The 19,198-nt window shown below is 40.5% G+C and overlaps 2 protein-coding genes across 4 annotated transcripts; both read left to right on the top strand.

Moving 5' to 3' along the window:
* Window positions 1-2,706, top strand: si:ch211-227n13.3 (hypothetical protein). 2 transcript variants are annotated; one of them, XM_010756661.3, is made up of 6 exons: window positions 1-206; window positions 747-827; window positions 924-1,411; window positions 1,576-1,651; window positions 1,777-1,896; window positions 1,991-2,706. In XM_010756661.3, the coding sequence occupies exons 1-6, from the start codon at window positions 169-171 to the stop codon at window positions 2,400-2,402; spliced, it is 1,215 nt and encodes a 404-aa protein (XP_010754963.2). In that variant the 5' UTR covers window positions 1-168; the 3' UTR covers window positions 2,403-2,706. The 2 variants fall into 2 exon arrangements, with proteins under 2 accessions (XP_010754963.2, XP_019112754.1); XM_019257209.2 differs by having other exon boundaries at window positions 2-459.
* Window positions 2,707-11,093: 8,387 nt separating this feature from the next.
* Window positions 11,094-14,134, top strand: LOC104938220 (C-X-C chemokine receptor type 4). 2 transcript variants are annotated; one of them, XM_010754579.3, is made up of 5 exons: window positions 11,094-11,269; window positions 12,227-12,497; window positions 12,588-12,802; window positions 12,908-13,191; window positions 13,301-14,134. In XM_010754579.3, exons 2-5 carry the CDS (start codon window positions 12,483-12,485, stop codon window positions 13,894-13,896), a joined length of 1,110 nt encoding a protein of 369 aa, XP_010752881.1. In that variant the 5' UTR covers window positions 11,094-11,269; window positions 12,227-12,482; the 3' UTR covers window positions 13,897-14,134. The 2 variants fall into 2 exon arrangements, with proteins under 2 accessions (XP_010752881.1, XP_027138955.1); XM_027283154.1 differs by having other exon boundaries at window positions 12,023-12,497.
* Window positions 14,135-19,198: the final 5,064 nt, after the last annotated feature.

Genomic DNA, 19,198 nt, shown 5'->3' with positions numbered 1-19,198 from the left:
TGATGGATGCCGAAGAAGAAGATCCGTCACGTTAACGTAAACATCCGCCGCGCGCGCATGTTTAAGTAGTTTGTCCTCGCGCTCCATTGTGTCCACAAGTGAGCGCCTCGCGCGTGTTAGTGTTAGCTGTTTTTAGCGCTTTAGCTGTCAGTAAAGACAACACTGAGCATGTCAGACCACGTTACATATGAACAGTGTGAGATAAAGTAAGTTTCACAGCAGTTAGTGAATCACTGTCGTCCTCCCTGTGAGCTCTATTTTTTATGTTAGTGTGGCTAGGCTAGCCGGGAAGCTAAAACTACGTAAACCACAGTAACGTCGATTTCTTGTCGGATTTGTTTCGGACCAACACGTATCGGTGGCTTGTGGCTCCCTGTCTTGTATCAGTTGGTTTGCAGAAAACATAGTTTGATTAAAAGTATTCGTCACTAAAGTAGCAGCTAAAACAGAGGTACACAGGTGAGTTGTCCATTGTTACCTGTTCACGAGGAGGCTCTGCCTTCTGGAGAGACCTCGCGTTTAAACCCATTTCTGTATATCATACATGATGCAAAGTTTAATGACCAGACTGACACACAGCAGATATGTGACAGTGCTGGGACTAAAGGCTAAATACAAAGTCAGCTTTGTGCTCTGTCATACGTGGAGGATTTACAGTGGTTAGCATAATATTTCTAATATGTAAACATATTTTTTGTTTCCATTGTTTTGATCATGCCTTTTAACGCGGTTGCTTCGAATTACAGTCCTACAGATGATAGCGGCTATGAGGCAGATGGCTTGGAGTTGTCCATTCATACATCAGTCACAAGAATAGAATATTATAGGTGAGATCGCATTCGTTCACACACCTTAATGGTTGCACAGCAGCATATTACACTCTATAGATGCTTTATCACAGGTCGTTGCTCTCCCTCGCACAGTTCATTTGAGTATTCCCTGAAGTGGGGCGGAACCATGTACCCCAGACGCTCCTCCAGACTATCAAAAGGCTCCACGAAGAGCCCCAAAAGAAGCCCAAGCCCTAACAAAGATGTTATCCAGCGTAAGTTGAGTGGTAAGAGGCCGAAGGCAGGGCAGAGGAAGACCAAAGCCGTCAACAACATAGTTGATGCAGATGAAGGGAACATCCGTGACCTCATTGACATCATCAACAGTCCAAATGATGCGAAACATGTCGCTGAGGAGGAGGAGGAGGATGGAGGGGAGCTTTTAAAGGTGGTTGATGAAGGAGTGGACTATTCAGATGAAGACTCTGTTATCAGCAGCGTAGCTTCTGGTCCTTCCCTCAAATGGCGCCCCTCTCCCAAGAAACACAGGCCCTTGCAGGGCGTGTGCTCAGCCTGCCGGAAGCTCTACCAGAAGGCAAAGAAGATGAAAGCACCACTTAAAAATAAACTCTTAGACAACAGTGAGTACACGAACAATGTAATCAATGGGGAAAGTGTGTCGCTGCTACAGCACTTTTAGTACAGAGAAAAACTTTTTCCTAAGCCAGTGCCATTATCTTTTTCATACCAGTGTTTTTAGGCTGTCAGAGGAGATGTCTGCAACTCTTTCTGGTTTGTTTTTCAGATCCCAAGTCCCTGACATGTGACCAGTGGGTCCTGCTCAAGAAGTGGACACCAAGGAGGCTGCCTAATGCAAGAGGGTAAGATTCCCTGTGTCTGCGCAGTGTGTGTGTAGGGGGCTTCTTGGCTTTAAGGTGCGACACGAGTAGCCACACAAATTCGTTTGCTGTCTACTAACAATAAATGCACCTTTCTGTTTCATCAGGAAGCTTTTGGCCCACGTACAGCTGGTTAGTAAAAGACTTATGATGAAGAACGGTGCAAAACAAACTGAGCAGTGTGTGGAACCGTCAACCTGCTGGAGGCAGCACGCATTTCTTCAGAGGTAATGCATCTGTACTCACAACACACATTCCCGAACCGATCACTGTTTACATCACAGGTAACCTGAATGTGCTACTTCTTTTTTTTTGTTTCAGGAACCTTAGACAGAATATGAAGGCTCCAGTGAAAAACCAGAGGAAGAAGAACAGGAGGAAGAGGACAAGAGATGATTCTCAAGGTCCTCGAGTCGCAAAGCAGCAGCGTCTCAACAGCAGTAATCGCCGGCAGAACATCAGCATGGACTGTACCGATGACGACGATGATCTCCTCCCAGCTAGCGTGCACAGTAGCAGTCCTGGTTTTGAAGAGTCTAAAGAGCATGAAGCCGATGATTCAGCAGACACACATCTGACTTTTGAGTTGATTCCCACCTCAGTCAGCCTGGAAACCACTAAGCCAAGACGGGTGTCACCCAGGCGGAAAACACCTGAGAAGACTCGTGGATTCAGAGACTTGCTTGCTCAGTTGCGTGGCAACAGCAGCATGATCGTTAGAGAAACCCGTTAGCTTTTTTTTTTTTTTTTTCAAGCTATAGTTTCATGACTGCAGTCATGAATGTTCAAGTGCTGGTAAAATTTTTATATATATCTTCTGTGTATGTTAAGTCTGGCTACCGTTCAGTTACTTTTTGGCATTTACCTGAAGTCTTTTACTTTTTTACTGAGCTCAAATATCTGTTAGTGTATGCGAGTTTTGTAGGCAAAGTTCTGCTTAAGTTCCACGTTATTTATTTTATTACATTTTAAAATGCCCTTTAAGTTTCATACAACATGTATGCCATGACAGATTAAACATTTTCATCACCAGTACACATCCATGAGAACTTTCAGTAAGATTATTTTAGATGTGTCCCTCAGTGTTTCTCAAAGTTTTCACACCACGTACCACCTCGGAATATATTAATCTCTTTGAGTACCAGCAGTATTACAGACGTTAAAATGCAGCAGCACAAGGCGACACTGTTCAGCTACAGACAGTTCATGAGGAGGCAGGTTTATTCCTTATGGGAACTGTTGTGGAGAAATTGCTGAAGTCAAAGGTCAATGGTGAGGTCAGGAGGGAAGAAAGTGTTCAGGAGCCTCCACATAATACTGAAATTGCCTTATACGTTGCTAAAACAGTCAATGAACAGTACCTACTGAGCAGTTTCAATTATACTACACCTTTTCGCATTAATCATATACAAATGTATGTAAAATTAGGTTTTGTATATAGAGTTCAAATAGTTCTGGCCCAAACTGTTCAAAACCTCTTGGAAATCAGGTGTGCTGTATTATTTATTGACGCTTGGCCAAGGAGAATTGGAGACACTTTCAAAGTTCATCAGAAGTGCTTGAGTCGGTCTAGCATTCTGACGAACTCGTGATGGTGGATAAACTTTCAACCCAAAGATCACACCACAAATACTATACGCCCCAGAATTAGTCAAAGAGAATGTCTTTACCCTTGGAGGTGTTATTGTCAACACATTCTAGTCTGGAGACACAGATCAGATGTCTCTTTACGCAGATTGGAACGTCAAGGTCACAGATCATGTGCAAATATGCCACTGGGAGAGGAGAAAGATCAAATGTATTATTTCACCTAGTAGATAAAACCCTAGCAATTAGAAGGGGTTCCATAAAACAATTGATTTAACATTTTTAGAGCAAATTTCTTCTCTCTTTTTAAATCAATCACAACAATCATCGTTGAAATTAAGATATCGCAAAATCTTCGACCCGTGTACATTATGTACAGTAGAGGGTCACCACCATGGAGAGGTTACTAGCACATAGGATGCATGGTGGCGTGGAATCCATCTTCGTAGAATATTTTCATGAACAGTCGTTATCCATCAGTTGCATATCATCATAACATAATTGTAGCTTTGAACTTTTAAACATGTATTACATTACTGTGAAAACCATCATTGAAAAGAGATTTTAAAACTGATTAATAAAATGGCAATTTCTAAATGATTAAAAATCACATCTTTTAGAATACTAAACAACCAGTAAAGCCAGAATCATCACATAAAGTTAACCTAAAATGGAACACACAGCTAACAGAAAACTGATTTTATCCCCGAAGATAGAAAATATTTCTTCTCAATTTTATTTATTTTTATTCATCCACTTAACCCCCTGTTGCTCCATAGACACCATTCATTTACAGACCAATAGGTCTCCTCTTCACCAACTTCACCAAGAGAAAGATTATCCAGGCCAAAGCCTTAAATCCTTTCCTCAAAACCTTCAGAATCCTAATACCCCTTACCCACCGGATTGGCAGCCACACACACCTGATTTCCAAGAGGTTTTGAACAGTTTGGGCCAGAACTATTTGAACTCTATATTCAAAACCTAATTTTACATACATTTGTATATGATTAATGCGAAAAGGTGTAGTATAATTGAAACTGCTCAGTAGGTACTGTTCATTGACTGTTTTAGCAACGTATAAGGCAATTTCAGTATTATGTGGAGACTACAGGGTAGGCAGGAGTATATCACTCATCTGCTTCATCCTCAAATCTCGTGGCCAAATCATTCCAGTTGAACACTTTATAATCCGCTCTAGTGAATGGAATTGGATGAGACTTGGTGAGTGTATGGGCGAAGGCATATTTTGACATAGCCAACAGTTACTGAGATTACGATCACAAGCATAATCAATCATTAGACTGAGGACCGAATTTGTTTTTTGCACTAGAGTTTGAGAAACTTCAGCTGTACCTCTATCACGCCTTGTTGATTTAGGTTTGGCTACCTCGAGTGTATTTATGGAAGAAAAATGACCAATATATAGAAAACTATCGTCCTTATCAGTTTCACCATAGTACAGATCTTACCACTCTGTACTTCCCCTGGAACATCTTGGTAATTAACAGCCCACAGTTTATAATCAGGATAACTTTTTCATGGCTGTTGAGTGAAACACCACAGATCCAGAGGTTCAGTCAAAGGTACTGCAGCTGTGAATGTTCATTACCCGGGTGCACTCAGCACCGTCTTAATCAGAGCTTTATCATGCGTTGTCCACGACCATTTACCTTAAGAGAAAGTCAGGGGGTGAACAATATAACAGTCATCACATCTGTCAATTGGACAGTCAAACATAACAGGGTTAATAGTTTGGTTAGTTTGGTTAATAGGCAGTTTGATTAAAGCGCAAGAAATACAAGTCCTCGTTGTCACCAACACCTGGTTCCACCTCGGAGACAAAAACATTTTTTTTTTGTTATTTGATTAATACAAAATTTTCTTCATTAAAAGGATGAATTGGTTCCTCCATTGGTTTTGTGAGCCGTTCAGACACCTGTAATGATAAAATTCAAAACATCAGTTAATCTTTTTACATATTCAGCCATAAACTCATCCGTCCAAAGCAGAGAAGTTTTGTTTGGTGTAGTCTCCCCATTAACATCTCATGAGGACTCAGTTCTGTTGTTGCACTTAGTGCACTTTAGATGGAGTACAGCACAATAGGCAGTGCACCAGGCCATTTCAGACCTATTGTTAGTACTGTTTTGGTCAACTGTTCTTTGATAGTTTGCGTTCATTCTTTTAACTTGACCAGAACTTTGTGGGTGATACGGAACATGCAACTGCAACTTGAACCCTAAAATTCAGATCCTGCATGATTTTTTAAACAAAAATTAAATTTTGTCACTATCTATATTCTGTGGCACCCCAAACCTGGGGATCACCTCTTTTAGCAGACAATTAAGAACTGTTCTAGTGTCTTCTTTTCTTTTTGTGAAACCCTCAACTCACTTTGAGAATCGCTCAGTTATGACTAACAAATAATTATTGCCTTAACAACTTTTCATATGTACAGCCTATTTGCAAATGTACAAAAATAACCTGACAGAGGTTCCAGATGGTCATGCTTCACTGTGTTCTTCTTCCATCTGGTCTGTTGGCACGTCATACAACTATCTTCAAACGTTTGTGAAACTAGTGTAATGCGCAAACTATTTTGGGCAAATAACATCATTTATCACCCCTCTTCCAACATGTGTTGGTCCGTGTGCAACACGTGCCAGCACATGTTGGAGAGCTTGTGGGCAAACTACATGGCACATGGATCAAAGTTCTCCGTTGTTTCCTTCTTTCAGAGTTCACTGAGGCCACTTGTGAGATCAATGCAGATCCGAGGAGAAAAAATGTTGGCTGAAAGCTGATCTTTTATTAACAGATTGTCACGCTCAGCACAGCCAATAGTACTATTTACAGCGTGCGCCCGCATGACCAATAACAGTGTAATGACCCACCCGGTGTGGGATCAAAACATGGAGCATCTGCGCTAACGTTTAGCTGCTTAGCTAGCATGGACTCGTCCAATGTGACATTCTCAATACGTTTTACTGTGTCACAGAGCTGTGTTCTCATTTTGAACCTTGGTTTGTAAACTTTAACATGTGAGAACTCATCTGACATAGAGTCTCTCCTTTTGTGTGCTACAGTACATGTGTGAAATAACAACTATAGTCTGAAGTAGCCTATATCTGTGTAAACGCCTTTATTTAGCGTCTCTCCCTCTAGTACCGTGAGTTACTATAGTTAGTTGTAATGATAATCAATACTTTTTTGTTTGTTAGTTTGCTTTTGACTGTACAAAATCATGAATGTAGCGTGATTGTCCCTCAATGCTGAAATCTTATAAAATAATTGTATGTGACTAATCTAAAGCCTCAAAGCTTCATTTTGATTATTCACTCTTTACTAACTCTATTAGCTCTTATTGTTATTTAGTCCTGGTGCTGTCTGTATAAAGTATTTTTCTGTTAAATGATAAGAGCCTCACTTAAAACAATATCAATAATAATAATTATTGATAATAATAAGGAGTAGAAAAATAACGTACTGAAAAGTTCTGTAGCTAGTTGATATTTGAAAATATCCCACTTTGTGTAGCGGAAACAAACTCATCTTAACATAAGATCCACTCAGTTCTGCAAGTGAACTGGATTAAGTGTTTTTCTGGTATTCTTTCATGAACTCAGAAGTCCGTGGTTTTCAAAGTGCTATGTTGTCAATCATTATTTTTACAAGCATTTATTGAAGATGTTTGTGACACTTCAGAGGAAGAAGCAAAGTTGTTTTCCTATGTGCCTCTTTGTTTCTGGTCTGCCTAATCGAGTGTAACATCAGATTTAGGCATTTATGTAGTAGTGTAAACAAAGTGTGCTTTTAAGTAGAGCCAGTTTGATTTTTTTAGCTTGACATATACGGTTATTTCTATTATTATTTGAGCACAAACTGCACAATTATCGATTCGTAATGAGCAAGTTTTAAACATGTGTTAATCAAGTTTGATGACGATTGTACTACACCAAAATAGTATGTGATGATTGTTAGGATACTTAACTTCAAACACTTGAAACATTTTTTCTTTGCAGTAGAAATAACCTATATCCTTTTAAGTAAAAAGGTTACTTTTTTGAATGAAGTTGAACAGAGCTAACTTTAAAGGTATAATCCTTGAAGAGGGAGAGCAGAGATGTTTTGTTTTGGCTTTACAATCTGCACTTCCTCGTCACTAAAGTCTGTGTAAGGCTCCTCCTCTCTGGGTCTGGCTCCTTCTCCTTCTAACTCTGACTCATTAGACTGTCTGCTGTCTTCCTTCTCCTGTCTGTGCGTAATCTTGACTTTCCTTTCTAATTCACTACTGTAGCTGTTAGTATGAAAAGTTCATCCTCTGCCTTAGTTTGTGATGTGCTTGGTTGTTCATCTACAGTATGTCAACATTGCAAGAGGGCCTTGTATTTGAAAGTTGCGGAAAGACAAAGAGCGCTTTTCCATTGTTTTGTTGTTCCAGCACGACCTCGGCTAAAATATTCAACAAATCATGGGGAGCAGGAATCTTGGCTTGGCGCTTTGCCCAGCCATACATCATAGCTTTTGCACAATTTCCCAAATTATCAACATGTTGCTGCTTTATCTTAGCCACTTCTAAAGCTCTAGTTTGCAACTTAGCTTCTAGTACAGGCATGACAGGCATTGACACATTTGGCCCTTAGATCAATTCCCTTTTTAAGACACTGGATTCAAACTTGCAGTTTTTGTCACTCACTCTCACACCACCACTACATCTTTTTACAGACCAGTCAACCACACTTGCATACATTCTTGAATGCATCTGGAATCACAGGATGGATTTCCACCATTAGGGTTAACATTTATCTCAGCCATTAGCAGCTTTTCTTTCTCAAATGTTCCCTCATACGGCCACATGCCATTCATCTATTCACACAAAAGAGAAGTGAACGGAGACACGTAATCCCATCCTTCCAGTCTACCGACAATTCCAACAGAAAACATCACCTTAAACTGTGATGCCTGGTCATGTGTGTGTGTTTGTTTGTTTTGGCACACTGCTTATCAATGACAGGTTGACCATCTAATTTCACATTGGTTGTTAGATTTTTTACAGAAAAATATTTTGCCTTTGACTTAGCTTGTGCTGAGTCAGTTTGCATGTTTTCAGATTTGTCTACTGTTTTGGACAGATTGTTACCTATGCTCGCTTGCGCATTAAGACTTTACACATATAGACAGATTTCAATCCACAATACAGCAGCATCAAAGGTCTGCACACCTTTCTAACTACAGCAGTGGTGATCTGAGGTGAAAAGACGAAAATGTAGTTCTTTTTCGCTCCCAGTGTATACACATTTAACCGTCTTCCAAAGGACACAGAGTAGTTGATCTCTGATCTTGATTCAAACAAGGGTGTATTTAAACTCCCCCGAACATGTCTTTTCCATAGTTTAAACCTCAGGTGGGTCTCTCTGTGCCGAGTGCAGCCCGTAACTGCCCCGGAAACCAACAGCCACGTAGTGGCAACACAGTGGGTCATAAACCCAACCTGCCCCCCTTCAGATCCACACACTGTACACTGCTCTGTAATCAATTGTTGTTACAGCTCCATTTATTTTTAATGTTCGTTTTTTTTTTACACCATTGTCAGCTTTCTTCTTTCTCACTTTAAATCAATATGCCGAATTGAACATCTAACTGGGATGTTTGTATGACACATACGTTCCAAACAACGCCAGAGATTTCAGCCAGGACATTGTCCCCAAGACACTGAAGCTCCTGACTCCCTGGTGGGTCTTAGATGTTTTTATATTCCAGGCAGGTTAAATAAGCACATAGTTTTTCATGATTTCGTCAAACGCAGACATGGTAAGGCATAGTAATAAAACTTTGCACTTACCACGTCTTTGTTCTGTTGAAATCCTGTTCGTGACGCCAATTGTTGTGGAGAAATTGCTGAAGTCAAAGGTCAATGGTAAGGTCAGGAGGGAAGAAAGTGTTCAGGAGCCTCTGATGTCTTATGCTGTATTATTTATTGACGCTTGGCCAAGGAGAACTAGAGACGCTCTCAAAGTTCATCAGAAGTGCCTGAGTCGGTCTCGCATTCTGACGAACTCGTGATGGTGGATAAACTTTCAACCCAAAGATCACACCACAAATACTATATTTGAATTAGTCAAAGAGAATGGCTTTACCCATGGAGGTGTTATTGTCAGCATAATCTAGTCTGGAGACACAGATGTCTGTTTACGCAGATTGGAACGTCAATGTCAAGCTATCTATTATGACTAAGAATGCAGCAATAGGTCTCTTCGACCCCAGCCACCACAGTGTTGAGATATGGTGGCAACTAGTCAAAGACAAACAATTAATACTGCCGAGGACCACAAGGCTCACACGTGACCATGTGTAACCTAAGGATAGAAAATTCCATAACAGGAACAATTTTTGTTGTTGACTGTTGAATCCGTGATGAAACTGGTCCAAGAACCTGAGCTACTTGGGTGGAAAAGGGTTACAACTGATCTGTACTCCTCTTCCTAATATTTCCCATTTGGAGTCATGACTACAGTGTTTTTCATTTTTACCTCTGCTTACTATCCCCACATCACATTTGGGCTCTTCTTCCTCTGCATACCTTTCATGGGAGCTTGTGTACCACTAGTTATACTACAGTTTAAAAAGTGTATTAGGACATGCTATTTAGCAGGTTTTGAGTTTTTAGTGCCTTCACACTAGAAGAGTTGTCCCACAATACAATAAGGATATGGAAGTTGTATTCGGAAATGCAAAAAATGAAGTTACATTTAATTGGCAATGACAGTCTGAAGTCTGACGGCAGATAGATAGTAAATAACTATAAACACAAGTGTACTATGTACATTTAATAGTTAGTGTAAATTTGGGACACAGTGTATCTCGGCCCATTGTTTATGAATGATAAAACACTGTTGAATGAGTCATTTCTGGTTGCAATTGTAAGAGATTTGTTTATTTAGACCACTGGTTCATGTACATGTACCACTGGTGGTGCCTCCCTGTAATGGTAGATAGGTAAAATGACACAAGTGTAATTTAAAATTAGAGAAATTCAAACAAATTGAACACAAATTAAAATAGGTAAATATTTAAAATCAGCCTGATAAGATGTAAGTAAGTCACATTCATGCACATGGAACTATTTGGAAGAGGACTTTTCCACAAAATCAGTTTTGGTTCTTCGATCGGTATCAGTAAACACTAAATAATCTTCTTATTAGGAATAATAAGTCTGTAAACTGTCTGTAGTTGAGTAGCGTGAGCTGGCACTGCTGTATTTTAACGATGATCCTTGGACAGCCTAATATTTTCTGAGGTGGTACACAATGTAAAAAGTTTGAGAAGCACTGATCTAGACACCTCTCATGGTACAATGTGCAACCATTTCACCAAATGTCCACATGGTGGTGCCACAATGAAGGAATCAGCTCTCCAGTTACAGTATATCAGCCCTGCGTCACAGTGTGCCTTTCCACAGAAAGCACACGCAGAGTTAATAACGTTAACACTAATGTGTTATTTTTAAATGAAGCAGAGCCTGTAATGAATGTTGTTATTTAAACTTGGGTGTTTCCAGCTCAGCTTTTAAGAAAAAAAAACCTCAGCAGTGCAACAGCACTAGACCTTTTTCACAACGGTAATATTGACATGAAACAATAGGTAAACACAGGTGTTACCAATGATACTAATTTCAGGTCCCGTTCCATTCAGGTCAAACAGAGTCAGGGTGCTGCTGTGGTGCATGTTGTGCTCACTGGAAAGTCTCTGCTGCACTAAATGGAACAGGACCTTAATTAGTATCATTGGTAACACCTGTGCTGACCCTACTACTTCATGTTAAAATGGCTGCTGTGAAACAAAAAGGTCCATTAAGACCATCAGATAAGCCAGGAACCGGCCCCTTCGCGTCAGTCAGTGTTCCACATCTGAGGAGTGTTATTTTTCGAGATGTTTGTGCTGATACCAGTGAATGTAGAGGAAGGGTGTCGAAAAGAGAAAGAAAGGAGGGGATGAGGTTCAGTCTTGAAGGTTTGACTGTTTTTCTTGGTGCTGGGGGGGTGTTGATGTTTTCTTATGGGATTAATGTATTGAGAGAGGATGAGGATTTAGGCAGAACTGTTAGCACCAAGCCAGGAAATCTGTCTGCTGACCGACTCAGCGTCACGCACATGGATGTATGATGATAGAGTTTGATATCTTCTTTACAATGATATAACGTTAAAATTGAACTGATGACTTACTGTAATGTGTAAAGTGTAACCTTTGCACTTTCTGTTTAATGATGGAATGAGTTGCTGATTGGCCAATCAGAGCACCGGTCATTGCTCTGTGCATCTTAAACATTTTTTATATTAAAACGTTATAATATCAAATCGAAACTGTAAATGTTAAAGTGGTAAGCAAATGAGGACATGATGGAACTGGAAAGACACAAAGTACAATTTAGAAGTTTTCAATTCTAATTTATTTATTTGAGAAATAGAATTATGAATTGACAAATTAAATAAATTTTTAATCTATCAACATTGTGTTTTAAAATTCATCCATTAAATTCATTTTTTTTTTTTAAATTGGTCAGTTTATTCTGTAATGCTTGACAATGGGAGACTTCAGTGGGATGTGCTCCTGCTTGCTTTGGTGTTGTAATGTGATTCTGTTCTCAGAAAGGTGACACATTAATATCACAAAGGCACACTCATGGTTCATTAACAGAGAAAGATAAGCTGGAGTCTAACAACCTCACCAGAACAGAACTGATAATCATCTCCCATTCACTTGCAGAATACCACGTTCCTTATCCTCCCCCCTTATCTGTGTCACCCCCTCATGCATGTTCATGCATCATATAAGACAGTGACGCAAACCCAAGTACTGTATGAAGCTCCTGCTGCTGCTTGTCCTGATTTGACAGAGCGTGGAGGTTGGAGAGATACCGTCTCTTTCACACACTTTACACATTGTCTGTTTCTTTCCTATTGCCAATAGATCCAGATTATCACAAACCAGAGGTCTCAGGGCCAGAAACAATTCAAACAGTGCACACACACACACACACTCACACAACAGAGTATCCTGTGATAGAACCACTATCAGCACCTGACACCTCGAAAACAGGAAAAACGTTTCAGCAGGAACACAGATGTGTAGGATTGTTGGGAGGAGGAGCATAAACACGACTATATAACCCATGCAGACAGAAATCTCAACTTCACTCTGCTGAGGAAGGAGTGGAACTCCCATCATGTCATACTATGAGGTAAGATAGTTCATGATGTGTAATACACAAATCTCTGTTTAGGATGTTGTTTTTTCCTTTAATTCCTCATCCTCTAACATCTGTCTCCAGCACATCGTCTTGGATTACGACTACAATGACACAGGCTCTGGTTCTGGTTCTGGTTCTGGAGACCTCGGGGTGGAACTCGAGGAGCCCTGTGAGGTGGAGCACATAATGACTACTGACCTGCAGCAGGTGTTCTTGCCTGTGGTCTACGCGCTCATCTTCACCCTGGGCATCACCGGAAACGGCCTGGTCGTCATAGTGCTGGGCTGCCAACGCAGGTGAGAGGATGGTTGGATGGCTGTTGCTTCCAGTTTGCTCTTTGTGTCCTTGACAATAACTAATAGGCCTAATCATTGGATTTGCACTCCTGTTTTTGTCCGCAGATCAAAGTGCAGCCTCACAGACCGGTATCGCCTCCACCTCTCAGCTGCAGATCTCCTCTTTGTTCTGGCACTGCCATTCTGGGCCGTGGATGCAGCCATGGCTGACTGGCGCTTCGGAGCAGTCACCTGCGTTGGTGTGCACGCTATCTACACGGTCAACCTGTACGGCAGTGTGCTCATCCTGGCGTTCATCAGCTTGGACCGCTACCTGGCAGTAGTCCGAGCCACGGACACCAACACTGGTGGGCTGAGGCAGCTGCTGGCACACAGACTGGTTTATGTGGGTGAGTATCAAAAGACTAATTAGCTTTTTTGATGCTTTCTCCCTTTCAAACCCTTTCTCTTCCTTACTTGCTTCTCCCACAGTTCCTTACTTATCTTCTCTGCCTGCAGGTGCCTGGTTGCCTGCTGCCCTCTTGGCAGTGCCTGACTTGATATTTGCTCGGACTCAAGAAGGAGGAGAAGGGGCCACCCTTTGCCAGCGATTCTACCCAGCAGACAACGCTCCTCTTTGGGTTGCAGTCTTCCACTTGCAGCTGGTCCTGGTGGGTCTGGTGATTCCAGGCCTTGTCCTCCTGGTGTGCTACTGCGTCATTGTCACCAGGCTGACCCGAGGCCCCCTGGGGGGCCAGAGGCAGAAGCGTCGAGCGGTCAGGACCACCATCGCATTGGTTCTCTGCTTCTTCGTGTGCTGGCTGCCCTATGGAGCAGGCATCTCTGTGGACTCCATGCTGCGCCTGGAGGTCCTGCCCCGCAGCTGTCGCCTGGAGGCCATCCTGAGTGTGTGGCTAGCGGTGGCTGAGCCCATGGCATTTGCACACTGCTGCCTAAATCCACTGCTGTACGCCTTTCTGGGGGCTGGGTTCAAGAGTTCGGCCCGCAGGGCCCTCACACTGAGCCGAGCCTCTAGTTTGAAGATCCTACCACGAAGACGCCCCGGGGCCTCCACGACCACAGAGTCTGAGTCTTCCAGTTTACATTCCAGCTAGTGTTTGCTTGTGCTGTATCTATGTGTATACATTGTGTGTATATATATGTATATATGTATATATATGTGTGTGTGTGTGTGTGTGTGTGTGTGTGTGTAAGAGAGAGAGAAAGTGAGAAGCAGTCTGCTGGTCCATGACTTGTCTTCTCCCTCACTGTGGGGTTCACTGTTATTAGATTTGTTTTGTGCTGCAGTACTTGTTATATACTGTGTTTGTAATAAACTAAACAAAATACCAACACTTGTGAAAACATCTTCTTTTCTTGTTTCTTACTTCCTGAGTGAAACAGCATGCCATCCTGCCACCCTCATCACCTCTGTGGGTGACACAGATCTCATAAAGACCCAAATTACACAAATAATTCAGTCTACCAAGTCAGCTGACTTGGTAGACTGAATTATTTACTTTCAGCTTTATCACAGATAACACATTTAAAATGCACAGGAAAGGTGGAAAAGGAAGCTTTCTTCTTTCTTTTCACACATCCTCAATCAAATCTTTTTGGTCATACACGGTCTAATTGTCAGCTAACAGTTCCCAACTATTGTCCAAGGCTGTAAATCAAGATAATTTTTTTGGAAACACTACAATTTCTACTTCTTGTTCGGTGTGAGATCCTGGTTTACAGATAAAGTTTGTTTGTGTTGAAGTGTTGAAATCAGTTGTGGGCTGTGCTCTCCTAATCCTTATTATCATCAGCTGCTCTCCCTTCGTATTTATTCATAATCACTCAGGCGCCTGCCATCTGAATCCACTGATCCGGAGCGTTTCACGGTTCTTTCAAGAAATGAAACTGCGCTTTTTAAAATGTGTGATGGCCAGGTGTAACTGAGTCACACGCATGAGTGTGTCTGTGTGTGTGTGTTTATGAGGGTGTTTGTGGATGTGTTTGTGTCAGTGTTTTGGGGGTCGTGCGAGCTAGATTCATGTTGATGATATAAACAGTTTCTTCTACGTGAGAGAGGAGCATAATGGGGTCAGGAGGTCCATTTTTCCACTGCTTTAATGCGCACAAACACACACATACAAAGTGCTTCCCACATATCTACTTCCACTTGGAAGTGGGAGAAACAGAAGCTGGAAGTTTACTGTGTCCTGTTTCCTGGAGTGAAGAGGAGGAGGATGAAGAGGAGTGTTGTGAGACAGACGTAAGGGAAGAATACAGTAAGTCGGCACCACAATGACAGGTTGACTGTGTGTGTGAGTAAATGTGTGTGCATCACTTATCCTGTCGTGCATATGTGGCTTTAGAGATACAGAGAGATGTGTAGAATCATTACACTGATAGTAAATGTCGGCATAAAAAAAAACCTGTACCTGTTTTCTTGTATTTTGTTCTCCTTCTCTCTCCTTCACACACACACAAACACACAGACACACACTTCTCTTCTATTCATAGTGTATTCAAAACAGGAAAGACTTCCTGCTGCTCATTTTAGGAAAAAAAACAAGCAGCTAAAACAATCAAACGCCTGAGTGGCTTTGCACTCACCAACACTGAGAGCTGCTACAAAATAAATCAGTTTATCAACACAAATAACCAGGCACGGTGGTGACGTGAAAGCAAACAGTAGATCTGTAAAGTGTTGAAATGCAGGATGTTAGCGCTTATGAATTATACAAATCATAATGACCAAATTATAGATTTTTAAATATTTTTTAAGTTTTATGTCTCTGTAAGTTGCATGTTTTAACAAACCATACACCCTCAGTCTTAATCTTGAATAGAAGCACCCAAATCAAAGAAAGGCGAGACTAAATGAACTAATACTCATCAACTTTCATTTATTTAAGTATTCCAAAAACTACTGAATTGATTGCCATATAATTTCTAAAAAAAGATGTTCATGGTCTCCAGAAGATGAAGCCTAGTGACCTTAGTGATCCTCTGACTTTAATGTTCACATTTGTGATTTTGACTTGAATAATTATTGGATGGATTATAGTGAAATCTGCTACACACATTCACGATCCCTTCAGGAGCTGTAATAACTCTGATGATCTCTTAATTTATGCCATCGGGTCAACATTACAATCTGCCCAAAGCTTTAGTTTGGCTTGAAAAGCAGCCTCAGCTGTACTTTGTACTTAGTGCTAATTAGAAACCATTAGCATGCTTAAACTATAGACTTTACAGTCATGTAGAGGCAGGACTTGGAAATGTTAGCTGAACACATACTATGCCGTGTACACACAACACACACCACAGCCCTGCAATCATGAAGGTTTGTACTGAATCTGTTTCAAAGAGGTGTTGAATCAACTTTATGGTCATTTGTGAAGTTGTTGTTTGTAGTTTGCGTGTGTTTTTTTCCCCATTTATATGAATGAGTGGTGACATTATAATATAGATTATATAATCTTCATAAAGGTTGCATTTTTTTTTACAGGACTGTTGCATCAGACCTTGGTGTACCTAATAAATCAGTCTATTATCTTCTAGTGTCTCCTGTATTTCTACTTGACTTCTTGTTCATTAATATAAACATCTTCATTGTTTTTCTGTCAGTCTCTTGCAATATTAATGGCTTGATAATAATTTAGTAGAGCCAACACAGACGAGATAAACCAGCAGCATACCACTGTGCTCTAGGACTTAAATTTACCTTCAGAAATTAAGCTACACAAAATTCCTTTCTTAATTAAAACAAATATGTGATACGGTTTCATATTTTATTGCTCATCACACCATTTTGGGGACCATTTTTTGTGTTAGATTCTATGTAGAGGTTGCGACTGAGACAAACATCACAAAGATATGTATCAGACTGTTGCAATATTAATCAGTTTCTGCATTACAGCTGTCTGCAGACAACAGCATTCAATAATTAAAATGATAAGACTGACACAGACTGAGGAGATAAACCAGCAGCCTTAAGAAATCAAGCTCTAAATAATACACTAAAGTTCTTTCTTAATTATAAAACATTTTAAACAAAACTGAAACAATCATACTCCTTTACATGTTTTTAAAAAAAATAAATTTTTCACACAACTACTCAGCAGTGCTCATAGTGTAGTGTTGTATACTTCTTTTTTTTCTCATTTTGAACAGTTATATTTAGGTAAGTCAAAGCCATTACCACAGAAACAAGCAGGTTTAGTGGTCTATTTATTGCTCATTGTGCATGATTTAAGGGCCCAAATTATTACCATAGTGACATGTTTTTTTTTTTTTTTGCTTTCTACCCCAGCATATTAATAACATTCATAATGAAAAGTTAGAGTGCTTTAATTTAGGGGTTTTACTTCATTTCATTCTTCAATTCAATATTTGGTTCAAATATTTCGCAATCAGTACTGTCTAAATGTATAATCCACAGACATCAGCAGACACCTATTGGTTGCTTGTTTTAGGGGATTTTTTTTTGCCTTCAGTTGGGTTCGCAGGATGTGAAACAAATTAGGTGTATTTACTTTGCCAGGCAGGAATATTACATTGTTTGGCCATAAAAATGCTGCTTGGTTGCTTGTTCAGTATGTTTGATATACTCTCTGTATTGTCCTAAAATTGAGTGTAAAAAGAGGCTACAGGGCCTCTTCTGTTCTTACAGCACAAATGTGAACACCCATGAACTTGAATGTTCAGCACGTGAACCTCAGTTACTGCTTCGTGTCTAGACTGATGTGCAGGAGTACACCACCAAAACAATGAAAATGTGTCACCGTGTGAATACAAATACAAGGAAATGACTCTTTCAGAGAGGCAAATATGATTTAAAAATCCTCCTCACCAACCTTCAGGGCGCTTGTGGTGCACATGTGTGAGTGTTGGGGGTTTAAAGTGCGTGTGTGTGTGTGTGTGTGTGTGTGTGTGTGTGTGTGTGTGTGTGTGTGTGTGTGTGTGTGTGTGTGCTTGCTTACAGATGGTCAGGTTCCTTCATATTCGGACAGGCTGAGTTTCCTGCTGCTGAACAATCGTGGGAAAACCAGAGGTCAACAAAAGGAGAAATAAAGAGGGAGAGAAAGACTGGGCTCCATCCAAATGGCCTGCAACAACTTCCTGCTTTCTTCCTGGTGGATTAATACAATGTGACAGGTGAAACCAATAGCCTGTCGGGAGTGTTTGTATTGACCTCAGCAGGTGGAGACGTGAGAATGATGTGGGAACAGAAATAGAAATTAATGGAATAATAGAGAAATCAGTGTTTGTCGGTCACAGGTGGTGCTAGGACTGAACCTTTCAGACAGTGGACCTTTTATGAGTTTTCCCCTTTTTCTGCACTAAATAGACCAGATGAATCATCCTGCCACTGCCCTTGAGCAACGCACTGACCTCTGACTTTAAAACCCAATCAGCATTCATCAACAGTATATAAACACTTATAGATGTAATATACATTGATAATATCATCAAATATTGTAGTTATGAGCAGATACAAGGATATTTAAGTGTTTGTTTATGTTTGTCATCATTTCAACTCCTCTCATGAGACATGAACAAATGGTGTACTGATCTAATTATATTTAATAATTACGATATGCAAAATATGTTTTATATTTTACAGTCTTCACAGTATCTTCACAGTAGCAAACGTTTGCTTTGATAACAGCCTTGCACACTCTCAGTCATCTTCAAGAGGAATCTCCCTGGAATGGTTTTCCAACAGTCTTGAAGTTGTTCCTGTATATGCTGAGCACTTGTTGGATGCTTTTCCTTCACTCTGTGGTCAAACTTATCCCAAATTATTTCAACTGGGTTTGGGTTGTGTGTTTGTCGAGGAGCACAGTCCTTCTTTGTCTAATAGCTTGGAGATGTGAGGTTGTCCCACTAAGCACAAACATTTTCATGGTGGGAACCACACATGCAGATACCACCTGTTCATCTTCTCTGCATCTCACAAAGACACAGCAGTTGGAAGCAAAAATCTCAAATTTGACCTGTACTGTATACATATGATGAACAAAGATTTTACGGTCATATTTATATATTTATTGTTTATATTTATAGCCAATATAACCACAAGTATTACTACTGTGCATTATTTATTTTTTTACAATCTGCTCCATCCAGTGGTCATTCAGAGTCACTACACTACATGTGTAGTGGTAATATGATTCATTAACATAAAAAAACAAAGACACTATATCAAGATTAAACTATCAAAAGTCAAAACAGAATAGCAACACAGCTGCAAAATCCCAATCTGAGAGGCATTAAGTCTGGTAGGTCCCATGCCAAAAGCCTCTCTTTGACACTGCCACAGGAGCTTTTAAGCACATCATACCAGGGGACACATACAGCCGTAACATGCAGATATCTGAAGTATTTTAACTGTCTTTAGTAGACTAACTGTACCTT

This window comes from Larimichthys crocea, chromosome X (assembly GCF_000972845.2).
Source record: "Larimichthys crocea isolate SSNF chromosome X, L_crocea_2.0, whole genome shotgun sequence".
Classification (NCBI taxonomy): Eukaryota; Metazoa; Chordata; class Actinopteri; family Sciaenidae; genus Larimichthys; species Larimichthys crocea.
The sequence above is the reverse complement of the archived record's forward strand: the minus strand, read 5'-3'. Positions and strand labels throughout refer to the sequence as shown.

What these genes read in the sequence shown, in the direction of transcription:
- si:ch211-227n13.3 (XM_010756661.3), top strand. Translation starts at nt 169, where the DNA reads ATGTCAGACCACGTTACATATGAACAGTGTGAGATAAA. An exon ending in TATGAACAGTGTGAGATAAA is followed by an intron (nt 207 to 746) that starts GTAAGTTTCACA and finishes TTCGAATTACAG; the next exon opens with TCCTACAGATGATAGCGGCT. An exon ending in ACAAGAATAGAATATTATAG is followed by an intron (nt 828 to 923) that starts GTGAGATCGCAT and finishes TCCCTCGCACAG; the next exon opens with TTCATTTGAGTATTCCCTGA.
- LOC104938220 (XM_010754579.3), top strand. An exon ending in GTGCTGGGCTGCCAACGCAG is followed by an intron (nt 12,803 to 12,907) that starts GTGAGAGGATGG and finishes TTTTGTCCGCAG; the next exon opens with ATCAAAGTGCAGCCTCACAG. An exon ending in ACACAGACTGGTTTATGTGG is followed by an intron (nt 13,192 to 13,300) that starts GTGAGTATCAAA and finishes CTCTGCCTGCAG; the next exon opens with GTGCCTGGTTGCCTGCTGCC.